This window comes from Acanthisitta chloris, unplaced genomic scaffold, assembly GCF_000695815.1.
Source record: "Acanthisitta chloris isolate BGI_N310 unplaced genomic scaffold, ASM69581v1 scaffold7791, whole genome shotgun sequence".
In the NCBI taxonomy this organism is placed as follows: Eukaryota; Metazoa; Chordata; class Aves; order Passeriformes; family Acanthisittidae; genus Acanthisitta; species Acanthisitta chloris.
In genome coordinates, this window is record NW_008657594.1 from 103,026 (window position 1) to 115,917 (window position 12,892).

The 12,892-nt window shown below is 48.5% G+C and overlaps 1 protein-coding gene across 1 annotated transcript in view; it reads left to right on the forward strand.

Annotated features, from left to right (window-relative positions):
* LOC103811781 (cadherin-23-like) overlaps positions 1-10,835 on the forward strand; it is a gene marked incomplete at both ends in the record, with an annotated part of 103,086 nt that extends 92,251 nt beyond the window's left edge. Inside the window, 3 exons of the mRNA XM_009084777.1 lie at positions 1,359-1,547; positions 9,666-9,815; positions 10,591-10,835. Of these exons, the coding sequence (XP_009083025.1) occupies positions 1,359-1,547; positions 9,666-9,815; positions 10,591-10,835 (584 nt within the window). The remainder of the gene's footprint in view (positions 1-1,358; positions 1,548-9,665; positions 9,816-10,590) is intronic.
* Positions 10,836-12,892: the final 2,057 nt, after the last annotated feature.

Sequence of the window (12,892 nt, forward strand, 5' to 3'; positions counted from 1 at the left end):
TAAAATCAATACCAAGCTGGGCAGCTGGTCGGAAACACATTTAGAAGTATAGATTCTGCTGGGCCAGGGTGGGGAAAAATCAGCATTGTAGGAAGGGTCATTGATTGGGAGGGCAGCAGCCAGCACATTGTCTTCTTGTTTTGGCAAGTGGGATGCTTTGTTGGAGGGACCCTCTTGGTCCCAGGCACCGGTCGTACTGTAAGGCTTTGTGCATGGGAGAAAGATGCACATCCATCCCTGGTTTCTCTTGGTTTGGGCTTTTATAGTTTCAAAAATCTAGAGAGGGAGGATTGTCTGGTTTTAATAGGGACAAAAATATCTGTTTTATCTTGGAAAGGTTTGTGAGCCTGAAAACTTGCCCATTTTCCTCCCTGCATGATAATGGAGTTCTATACTATATTCTGTTGATCCAATAGATTTTTATTTCCTTTCCCCACAAACTTCGCATCCTCCTGCAAATGCCAACTCTCTGTGTCCTGCTTCCCCAGGACCCAAAATGTTCTCTGCTGCTCTCGTCCTGGAGCACACAGTGAAAATACAGCTGGATTGCTCCTCGTTGGGATCAGCCTGTTCTGCTGTTGTGTGCAGAAGCAGTGAATAGCAATGAGCCGTGTGGGTCGTGTTAGCATTGCTTTTCCATGCCCACAGCAAAGGAAGATTATCCAAAGGACAAGAGGAGGGACTCGGCTTGAAAAGGCTGTTTCATGAGTCTTGCTTCTCTGGCAATAAAATGGGAAAGCAAAATTAAAGTCCTTCTTGAGGCAGAGGTGTGATGCAGAGTCATGACTCAGCTCTGTATTTAGACATGTGTTGTCAAACCTATTTTAAGGTCTAAATCTTCTTTTCCTCTGTTGCCCTTGTTCTCTGTCCCTTCAGTAGTGCTATGGTGGTTAGCTGCCTGCTCCTGGTTCCACCTCAGGGGATGGCAGAGGAAAGAACAGGAGTGCTGTTTGCTCCATCATGCCTTCCCTTATGTTGTGGACTGTCCTCTGCATCTCACAAGGGACTTTTTTTTGGTTCAAATGCTTGTGGTAGGGAAATCTCCTACTTGTACCCCAGTGTGACTCCAGATCTTGTCAGCCTATTGCATGATGGAGACAGATGATCCCCAGGAAAGTGTTACACCCCTGAGAAGGTTTATGAGAGTACTGTGGGCCTGAAGTTGGGACAACATCTCTGTGTCTTAATGAGCCAGCAGTGTGGGACAGTGTCAGAGCCAAATAAGCATCTTTCCATGGCAAAGCAGAGGAAGAAATAACTGCAAGAGTCTCTCATCATGGCATGCACCATGCACGCTTTCTTTGATATTTATTCTTTTTGACAAATAAAGGCTCCCCTGTTGTTTTCTGTCCTTGCAGGGGACAGAGCTGAATGACGACCGCACACCCTCCGATGCCACTGTCACCACCACCTTCACTATCCTTGTCATCGACGTCAACGACAACGCGCCCGAGTTCAACAGCTCGGAGTACAGTGTGACCATCACAGAGCTGGCCCAGGTGGGCTTTGCCCTTCCCCTCTTCATCCAGGTGCAGGACAAAGATGAGGTGAGATATCCCTTGCCACAGGCGCTTCTGTCCCTTATTTTTGGGGTAGCACTGGTGTGGTTTTAGAGTCTGCAGGGAAGGATAAGTCACTGATGAACCTGTGAAAAGGTGCAAGGTTATATCTTGATATCCACTTTTTCAGCTCTTCCTGGTGCTGTTGCTCTGCTTGCTGAGTACCTCAAGTGCAGATTCCTTCCCCAGGGCACAGGCACGACACAAGCTTTAATGCAGTCAGGATTGTATGGCCCCTGAGAGCCAGAAAATAGGATTGTGTGGGATGCTGATTCCCCCGGCTTCTGAGGGCTCTTGTTGGGCAGTGCTTTGCCAGTCTGGCTTAGAAAAGGAGGAGTTTTTCTGCTGGGGTCCCAGGGGATCTGCAAAGAGGGGACAGACAGGAGCTCTGGGAAGCCCCAGCGAGGACAGGTGCTGGAGCTGTCAGGGAGGAGGTAAGAGATACCCACTAGTGTGGGGGGGGACAGGGATACCAGTTTATCACTGCAAACAAGCCGGGAGCATCGGAGGCTTGTTCCTCCCTCGTGTTAATGGAGCTCCTATTTGTCACGCACCGATCCATGCCATGTTAGGGACTGCAGCATGTTTTCCAGCCTTGGGCTTGCAGCCTTCAATTACTCTGATTATTTGACTTGTGCAGTTCACGTCTGGCTGCTTCTGTGTGCTGGTCCCCTCCAACCCGGCCACGTTGTGTGGTGTCTGCTTCAAACAAGTGCTGACACCTCATGGTGAGCTTTCCAAAATCCCTTAGAAAGGCTCTGGCTACAGACTCCTTCTGTCCCTATTCCTCTTCAAGCTGAGTGGGAGATGAGGGGAGACAATAAATGGCATCATAGAATCCTAGAGTGGTTCAGGTTGGAAGGAACCTGAAAGATCATCTCATTCCAATCCCCCTGCCACAGGCAGGGACACCTTCTGCTAGACCAGGTTGCCCCATCCAGCATCATGGCAAAACAGCATCAGGATGTTTGCCAGATGCTTCAGGTAAATGATGTGATAGCATTGAGGAATGGGAAATGGAGCATCTCCCCCGACCCCCAAAATCCCAGGGGGTCGATTAAAATGTGCCTCTTCTAAGATGCCTTTGCTGGCTGAGGCAATGGATTTGTTATTCCCAACTCCTGGGTGGAGTTCACAGTGTCTTGTCAAGCCACCTAGAAATCCCATTTTTTTTCATCTGAAGTGATTATGACACAGAGCTAATAATCTACTTGTGACATGATGTCACCATCCAGGAGTTATGAGTTCAGCCTGAAGAGGTGCAGATGAGTTATTAAGCAGATAAAGAGTCTGTTTTTTCTTGAAAATGTCAATTGCTAATAAAGAAGATATGGATATGACAGATGCTGAGGATAGTTTCTGAATAGAGCCGCTGTCGTGCTTTCTGAGAGATGTCAGCAGATCCATTCTTGAAGGGCATTGTAACGCTTCTGTTTGTGCCAGAAGGATGAAGGATCTGTCATTATTTCTGGTTAAAAGCTCATTTTACTGCAGTGAATTCCATTCAAGAATTCACTTTTCAGTCTTGCTAATTTTAAAATGGGAGAATAAAAAATAGCCTTGCTTTCCCCATTGCACCAGCAAAAAATAGACCCCATTCTTTTGATGTATTTTTTTAACTTCCTGAGATTTCCCCAAAAGAATTGGCTGAGATTTTTAAAATTGCTGAGAGAGGGCCTCTTGTGCAAAGGGAGTCTGAAGGAGTTTTGCTGTACATGTCTTCAGAGACCATCATGTTATCAAGGATTACTTTGACCATGGCATTGTTTTCCCTGATAAGAAGCAGAGGAGAGCTGATTCTTGGAATATCTGGAGGGAGGGAAGTTACAAGCAATTGGGTCTTCCATTTCTGCATTATCCTGTGGTGGATCTTTGCTTGCATCTGGATTAACCACTGAGGTAGCACTTTGAGAGGAAAAAATAGGGAGAAGATACCCAGGCTGTGAAAAATATGTATGTGAAACAGAAGTGGGACTGTACAGTGCAGCGAGGCTTGTTCTAGCAATGCTTCTCAGGCAGTGTATTTCTAGAAGTCTCAAGACCCCTAAACTTTCAGTAAAAACCTACAGAAAGGGAAGATCATTGCCTGATGGTGATAATTTGGATGCTGAAGTACCTCGTGAGAGTTGTGAAGTTTTTATAAACCATCTGGATTTGAGGTAGCTGAGATGTCGTCAAGCTTTCTCTGTGGGTGCAGAGGTGGAGGGATGTGTTGGCAAAGGGCAAGGTCTTCAGGCAGGGATGTGACTGGGGATGTGGCTGACAGAAGCTGTTTCGGCAGCACGGCCTTCATGCTGGAGATGACATGACTCATTTGTGTAAGGGGCAAAGGAAAACAAGAAGAGAATTATACATGTCTCCAGGGAGAACAGATAAATAAATGAGAGCAGATGGGTTGAGACATGGGAAATCAAAGCTAGAGTCTTTGGGAAGATCATTTTTCTCAAGTTTTGTCTCCTGCCTCCCAACTTACTTAGTTGAAGTACTGTGAGAGCCCCTTAGCAGATGGATTTCTTTCTTGAGCCAAGCCACCCAGCCTTGTTCTGACCCCTCCAGAAAATTCCTGCTCTGTTCCTTCAGCCCTCATGCTTGCTGAGGTCCTGCCTGGATGGAGCACTCCATGCCTGGACCTTGCTCCACGCAGGCTATCCGTGGGCAGCCTGCCTGCCATCACCCCCAGTTGTGCCTTTGTCGAGCTGGGGAAAGGGGTGTCATGTGGGCTGCCAAGGCTGTTAAACAAGGTTTTCATAGTCAAGCCCACACAGCCTATTTTAATGGTGGGTTTTGGTCTTTCTTTCTTCTGGTATGTTTTGCACAAACTTAAATGATGGCTTTTTGAAAGAGTTAGATTAGACGATTCAGCAAAGCACTTAAAAATGTATTTGCGTGGCACACAAGACTGCACTTGAAAGCCTGTGCTTGGCTTTACCTCTGTGTTTAAGTGCCTCTCTGGAGCTTGGCTGGCACTAACCTCTCAGACAAGGTACCTAAGCAGGTACCTCCAAGTAGAAGCTCTTTCCTCTGAGTCTGGCCCTGCAAATTCCCAGCTGCTGTCCCCCAAAACGTGGTCATGGTCTTGCTCCAAGAGGAGCTGGCTGGGTGCAAGGTGGGATGGGGAGCATCTCAAGAGGATGCACTTGAGCTGAGGTGACTCCAGGACTCCAGGCACAGATTTGGGGTGCAGCCAAGAGGTGTTCAACCAGGTGTGCTGGCCTTTTTTTTTTTCATTCTCTGTGGATTATTGAAAACACTTGAATGAAGGAGAAATTGGTACACAAGTTTTGCAGAGTGTTTTGTCCTTCTTGAGCAGTCTGGGCTAGTAGAAGGTGTCCCTGCCTATTGCAGGGGGTTGGTCTAGATGAGCTTTAAGGTCTCTTCCAACCCAAACCATTCTGAGATTCTATGAACTGAGAAAAACACATTAACCACTGTGCAGCTGAATTTCCCTCCCTGCCAGATAAAGAGCAAACCATTGAATACCTTTCCAAAGCCATTTGAGAGCTGTTTATGAAAATCCATGGAAGTTTCCCAGTATTTAGACTGAGCCTATACTCCACTGGACACTGCAGAAGACTGGTGTGATTCTACCACCTTCCTGGGCAGACCGTTCCACAGTCACACAACCCTTTCTGTGAAGGAATTCATCCTGATATCCTTTCTGGATATGCTGGTATTGTACAGTCTGGTGGCTTGATGCAGTATCTTAGGGAGAAGGCAAAGTTTGGCCATGCAGGGAAAGGATCAGGACATCCTTCAGGGCATCCCCCATTTCCTATGACTGTGAGATACACAGAGGTGTGTTAAGAGAAGTGGCAGCATCCTTTTCCAGGGCATGCCAGGGAAACCAGCTCTTCTACCGTGGCTTCCACTTGATTTTCCTTGATGCGGTTGAGTGAAGAGGAAGAAAAGGGCAGAGGCTGTCTAAAGCACCAGGGTGATGGTCTGACATTTGAAAATAATTTTGAAACAATACCCTAAAATAAGCATATTGAGGAAGATAGATGGGGAATTTGACAAAAGAAAATCCAGGCCACGGGAATACACTCATTGTTGCACAGAGCTCCATCGGAGACTCGTGCAGGGACATTGCATGTGCCCATGCGTGTGCAGGTGCAATGTATGAATCATCCACGGCATATATATGCATATGACAAGCACAAGCACTATAAATATGATCTACACGGCAAGAAGCTGTAAAGGGGAATTGACGGCACACAAGTATTCTCTCCCGAAAGTGCCAGCTGCCAGTCGGGCTGAATTAGATTTCACAGGGGTTTTTGCAATACATGGAATTCACCAGCAAATTACCCTTAAAGAGGGAAAATCAATCATTTGGAGCAGAGATAAGCTGAAGGCGAGGCAGCCTCGGATTGATCCCGTCTGTGCAGGCGTGTGTGGAATTCAGCAGATAACCTGGGGAGAGCAGGGAAGGAGAAAACCCTCCAGGAGGGAGGGAATGGGCAAGGAGTGACACTTAGGATGGACGAAAAGATGGGAGAAAAGGGCTGCCAGCATGGGGAGGAGGATCAGAAAGGTTGGGGAACATTTTGCTCCAGGCATCCTGTATCACCTGCCACCTCAGTGAGGGCCTTAGGGATGCAGGGGACGAGTGCCTGTGCCCAGTGAGCCTTCCAAAGGGTTATTGGTGGTGGGTGAGTGATGGGTGCTGGGTGGGTGATGAGTGCTGTTTGGGCAGTGGGAGAGAGACAGACCATGCCAGAGAGGCTGTTCAGAGCACTTGAATTAAATGCCTTAAAGTGGGTGGAGAGAATAACCCCCTTGGTGCCTTGTGTTTTCAAAGGAAGGATTAAGTATTACTTGTCTCTAACTCACTGGAACCAGCCACAAGGTATCCAAGCCCTGCAAAAAGACACTAATTGCTTTCAAAAAAACCCAATGCTTTTCCCCCCCTCTTCCTTCTCCTCCATTCCTGAACTCTTAGCCCTTTCCTTTCTTTGTAGACTTCCCAGAATGAGGGATATCAAACCCTTTGCAGCTCGTTGTAGGTAATAGCCTGTGCCTAGAAAGTGGCTGGAAGTAAAGCTGGAGTTGTGCTGGATTTTGTGCTTCAGGAAGGTAGAATTCTCCATTTTGGAAAAGCAAACTGCAGTTGAACTAGGTTGGGGAGAGCCAAAGGCAGCCCTGTACTGAGGCAGTGTGAAGAGCAGATAACTGAGGATCCCAGGCTGCTTTTCCCAAATCTAGCTTGCTTTGTGCTGAAAATAATTGTAGGTCACCAACCTATCCTTACATTACTCCATGATTTCAGGGAGTGGTGTGGTTGAGAAGGGGTTGATGCTTGTCTAGGGATTTGGATTATTTTATTTTTCACTTTGTTTTCTTGTGTAGCCACCAGTAAGCGATGCTAAATACTTGCTTTGACTGCTAGAAGGTGGAATAGTTTCTGAAGCATTTTCAAGTGTGCTCCCATGAGGAAAGAACTGTGTGGGAGCAGGAGTGATGGATGAAGCCAGAGGGTCACATTGGGTGAAAATGCAGGGATAGAAATTATGATCCATCCTCAGTCCCAGCTGAAACAGCTGATGTGTCTGCCCCTGGCCTCCTGATGGGAGAAGGGGTTTCCTGATTTGTGGTGAACTGTGCCCTGTGAGTGCAGCTTGCAAGCTGGGAGAGCAGATTTTTAGCATGATTCACAGCAGGTGCATGAGTGGGTCCCACATGATGCTTGAGATCTCTGAAGGGACACCCATATCCGCCTCTTAGCATCTCACAGCCTCATGCCTGAGCTTCTGCCCTTGCCTGCCAGTCCTAGTTGTGTCCAGGGATGGGATTCTCCCTTCTGCTCCAGGTCCCTGGAATTTCAGAGGGATATTGGGCACATGGGACTGGCAAACAGTTCTGTCACAAATTGTTTAAGAAAGAAGCATGATCAGTCAGTGGTGGCTTTTTTGGACAGGGGTATCGGTGTGAGGTTGATGCTGGCACCGCGGCAGCAAGGCCACAACATGGCTCCTGTTACACTCTCTGAGGAATACACATGCAAAGAACAAAGTCATAATTATGCCCAAATGCAGCTACAATTGTCTTTTAGCTGAACTGACATGAAGTTTCCATCAGCTGTGGCACTGGCTACAGCTGGGAGGAGGGTTGATTGTGGGGAAGGAGGCAGCGGGCAGCAGCCTCAAGCCACAGCGAGAGCTGGCCCCATGCACTGGCACGGGATGAGAGGAGCTGGGAAACGTGAGGCTGCATCCCAGCTTTGGGCAAGAACAAACTTCCTCTGAAACCTGTTTTTTTATGGCTCAATTTGTTTCAGATGGAGACAGGTTTATTTTTGTAGGGTTGCTATGCTTTGGCAGGCTGCTCCTTAATTTGTGCCTCTAAAGGGAGGCAAAGGACCTGGTTTGTTTTCGGTGATGGGGAAAAACTGGAGCCATGCAGGAGCTGGTAGGTCGGGGAATGAGCAGGTAAAGCAGATCACGCACTGATGGCAGCCCTGTGCACCCCATCTTCATCCTTGGCACCACAAAGACATGATGCTCAGCTGTGATCACTGCACACTAGGACCTTTGAGAGCCCGAGGTTGCAGTGCTTGTTTTTCTTCTTCCCAACCACATTTCAGATCCGTTGTTTGCTCTGGGTGGCAGGAACAGGTAGGAAGGGGTGAGGAAAATGTAAGCAGCTCCCTATGGCTTCTTCCGGAGCAGGGGGTCCTTGCTGTGAGCTGGGCTTAGTCAGCCCCTTCTGCTGGGCAGCTGATAACAATTTGAATATTCAGATTTGCTTTCAGGCATCCACAGGGGGCTCACAGGCTCCGGGAACCAGGAGCAAGGAAAGCAGCATGGGGGCCGAAACAAAAAAATAAATAGCCGAGAAAATATATAAATGGCAACTCTCAGCAGCCCTCCCAAGAGGCAGCTGTGTTCCCCCTCCCCAGACGTCAAGTGGGGAGACTGAGGCACACGAGGGGCTGGTAATTAGGGATGGTGGGTATCTGGAGGCTGATCTCCTTGCCCAGCTGGAGGGGAATTAATCCACCCAGCTCTCTTCCCAGAAACACTTGGGTTTCTTTTGATGTTTCAACTTTTATCTCATGCCTCCAACAAACTCACTCTTCTCTGTCTTCCAAGAAAATCCCTCGCATCTCGCTGCCACAAAAGGTGCTTTCGTGTACTGCAGGGCAGGCACCAAGTCCTGGCAGAGACACTGAGGGCTCGGCAGCAGAGCCAGGCAGAAATTCCTCAATGAAGTGGCTTTTTGTTGCTGGTGAAAAATGGTCATTTGTTGTAAACTGACAACCTAATGATAGAGCATGAAATAGAGGCTTGGGGAGTGATGTTTCCTCCTGCCGTTCTCTGTATCCTCTGCTTCCTCCCTCCTAGGTGTGCATCAAGGGTGTCGGGAGCATTCCTCACTAGTGCTGGGATCAGCACTTCCAAGTTTGACAGCAAAACAGCTCAGGGAAGGAGCCAAGTCTGCCCTGAGATAGTTTCCTTTTGTTCCCTCTGTAGGGATACTCAGTCCCATGGTCCACCAGTGGAACACTGCAGGGCTCCTGAGGCAGTGGGTATCCTGGTGTGGCTCTGTGCGGTTTGCTTCTGCTGCAGGGCTCTGCCAGAAATGCTCAGCTTGCCCTCAGCATCATGGATGGGCAAGAAGGGATCCTGCTTTAGTCGCTGGCTCTTGGCGGTCACACTTAGGCAGCTTTTGCTATTAGTGCCCCTTGGTGCATTTAATTGACCCCTTTTTCTGATAGGAGGGAGGTCACTCAGGGAAAATCGAAAATTCAGCTCTGGCAGCTTCTGAACTTGCTTTTCATGAGCTCTGTTGGGCCATGCTTTGAAAAGGTGCCATACCCAGAGCAAATATCAGTATGTTGGCTTTGCCAGCCAGGCCTTGGGAGAGGAGTTTCGCAGTTCCCAGTTCTTACTGGAAAGAGCCTTCTGCATGGCAGAGGCACCCACAATGTGCCCCCAGCTCCAGGCAATGAAATCCTTGTGTGTGATACCCTGTGTGGTGACTGGGCCTTCAAACAGCAACAGGGGCTTTCCCTCTATCTATGTGCTGTGCAGGTTCATTCCAGGGATGCATTCTCATTCTTTTCAAGTCCATATGGAATTTGTATAAAACACTTTCTCTTCCCAGGGACCCAACAGTGTTTTCGAGGTTTACCTGGTGGGCAACAACTCCAACCACTTCATCATCTCACCGACCTCTGTCCAGGGGAAGGCAGACATCCGTGTCCGCGTGGCAGTGCCACTGGACTTTGAGACCATTCCTCGCTACGAATTTTCGGTAAGGCTGCACCCCCATGCTCTATGGGACATCCATAGTTTAAAGGGTGACCTAAGAGTGACCATTAACCATCTGCCTCTCTCTTTCAGTACTTGAAAGGGGCCTGTAAGAAGTATTGGGATGAAGTTTTTAGCAGGGCCTGTTATGATAGGACAAGGGGTGATGGCTTTAAGATGAAAGAGGGTTGATTTAGATTAGATATAAAGAAGAAGTTTGTTTCCATGAGGGTGGTGAAACACTGGAACAGGTTACCCAGAGAGGTGGTGGATGTCCCATCACAGGAAACATTCAGGGTCAGGTTGGATGGGGCTCTGAGCAGCCTGATCTAGTTGAAGATCCCATGGCAGGAGATTGGACGAGGTGGCCCTGAAAGATCCCTCCCAACACAAACCATTCTGTGATAATCCACACTTTGAAACTCTGGAACACTACAAAATCGCCAAAAAATGGAGATAATAATAAAGCAAAGGAGGTGGGGCAGAGATTTGCTCTGCGCCTTCTCTTTCCAACATCTAAAGGCTCAGCTGCAAGAGCTTAGACAGAGTGGGGCTGTAAAAGCTTTATAGAGCATTAAATGTTGTTTAAAGTGCACCTATCAGGTGCCAAAGCCCCTCCCATCCTCCTGCTCCAGCTTTGTTGGTGGTTTGCCCTGAGCTGGCTCATCTGGTATGGGAGCTCAGGAGAGCATTGTTTTCTCCACTAAAGGATAGGTAACTCTCCCAGGCTTTGCAAACAGTGTCTCTATCCCTGCTCTTCACTTCCCATCTTTTCCCAGCTCTTTGCAAACGAGAGTGTCCCAGACCATGTGGGCTTTGCACGTGTGAAGATTAACCTCATCAACGAGAATGACAACCGCCCCATTTTCAGCAAGGTCCTGTACAATGTCAGCCTCTTCGAGAACACCACCGTGGGTACCACTGTCCTTCAGGTCCATGTGAGTATGAGCATCCTGGTTCTCTTTGCCAAGTCCCTGGCAGTGTGTGGCTCCATGGGAGTCCAAGGGATGGACTTGGGAGCCTGGTAAGGGAACATTGGGAGATGCCAGTGGTGAGACGTAGCCTTCCCACGGGCCTTTCCTGTTGTCTGGAAAGATGTGTATTTGTTTCCTACCACACTAGGAATTCAAAGAGAGTCCTGCGCTATATCTCATCTGCAGACACTGATCCCAGTGGTCATGATCATGGTCTTGGTGTGGGTTTTCTCTATGCCCTGTTTGGAGGCAAAATGTTCCTCAAGCAAATTGGGGCCAGTTGAGCCAATAAAAGGGTGAAGGATGGAAAAAGAGGGGAATGACTGTATTTAGCAGAGCATGGTATTACATGGCTGGGAGCAGAATGGTGGTGCAGCAAGCAGAGGTGGTGGTGATAGCAGGGGGCGTTTCCATAGGACTCATCCCTCGTGCGTGTGTTGGTGGAAGCACCCAAAATCCACCTTGAGAAGACACATTTCTTGGTGCATGAGAGCAATGTCAGTCAGTGTCAGTGCCAGTGTGGGGCACAGCAAGAAGCACAACAAAACCCTGTGCTGAAAAATGATTGAAATAGGAATCCAAGCTCCTCTGGGTTGGGGAATGTCACAGCAGGGAGCATCAAACCCCTGCTAGGCTTGAGGTATGTTACTACTGCTATTGTTGGTCATAGATGGGTTTGTTTGGCTCCCTCTCCAATGAATTTGCTCTGGCTGTCCTCCTGGCCCCCTCCTTGGTCCCTTGCTCTCCCATGACGTAGCCCCTGGTCTCCCATCCATGCAGGCATGCCGATCCAGATAATAAAAGCCCTGACAAAAGGGTTGGGTATATGTGCCTGTGCGTAAGTGTGTTTACTTTACAAACAGATGGTGTGAAACTGTATAGAGCCCCCGAGCTGTTCCCATCTGACAGTTATTAATATTTCAAGCAGATGTTTAGCTAGTCAGGCCGTCAGACACTAAACAATGAGATTGTTACTGCGTCTCCTCTTTCCCCAACTTCCAGCTATGCCAGCATTTCAGAGAGAACACAAAATGCCAGGAGTTGAATCCTCTATGATAAATCAGAATGGATGCAATTAGAACCAAAATCCAAATTGCCCTCCCAGCTGATCCCAAACTTTTAACAACCCTCATAAAGTACTAGCTCCTCCTGCTGTGGCCGCTTGCCTTTGAGCTGCAGCCCTCTGCTTGCTGCCAGGGTGCTGCCTGTCTGCATCATGTCTCTCCAACAGTCCCACGTGCCGCAAACAGAAAGCAAAAATCCTGCTTTCCTTGCTTATAAATCCCTCCTTTTTTTTTTTATTCCTTCTTTTTCAGTTATTCTTTATGGGTCTTCACCCATAGAGGTTAGGGATGGGTTTTTGGAGAAGTCTGGCCAGGCACATGGCATGCCCACTTCTTTGGTGATGGCTGAATGATGTCCTCATGGAAGGGGACTTTTGTTGTCTCACCCCTTTCTCAGTGCTTCAAAAATGCTCCTTTGTGCAAATACATGCAGGTTTGGAGGAACAATGGGTTTCAGGGTGCTAAGGACAAATCAGGCAGCTTATGGGATCAGGATGAACAGGGGAGTGCGTGGGCTGGGCAAGCAGTTGCCGAAGGCTGGCAGAAGGATTAATGCTAGCTGTTGCCAGAGATGGCCAAGCACAGCTGGCAGGGCAGAGCAGTGCCTGCAGCTCCTTCCCAGCAGGGAATCAAGCAGCTAAAACCATGGGGGCCCAGGCAAATGGGAGATCGCTAGCCTCCTGCACAGCCCAACGTCCTGGGCAGGAGAAGTTACTCCCAGCAGCACATCTTCCAGTGAGAGCATCCCAGCTAGCCCCTCTAGGCTGGGCATGATGGGGTGTGTGTAGGTGAGGGGAAGGGTGATCCTCTCTGTCCTCACTGCCCTCAGCTTGGCCAGCTGAAAAGGAAAGGCAAAAAGAAAGAGCAAGCAGACTTCATTTGCAGTGACAAATGGCCATTCATTTCTACGGCATTTCAGCTCCTAATGTCACTGACAGCTGAGAAACGTTGCCTGTTACACGTACAAATCAACTGTAAAACAACCCAAAGTGGAGGCAGCCAGCAGAGACCCAGAGCCACTGCCTGCTCTCTGCTCTCTGCCT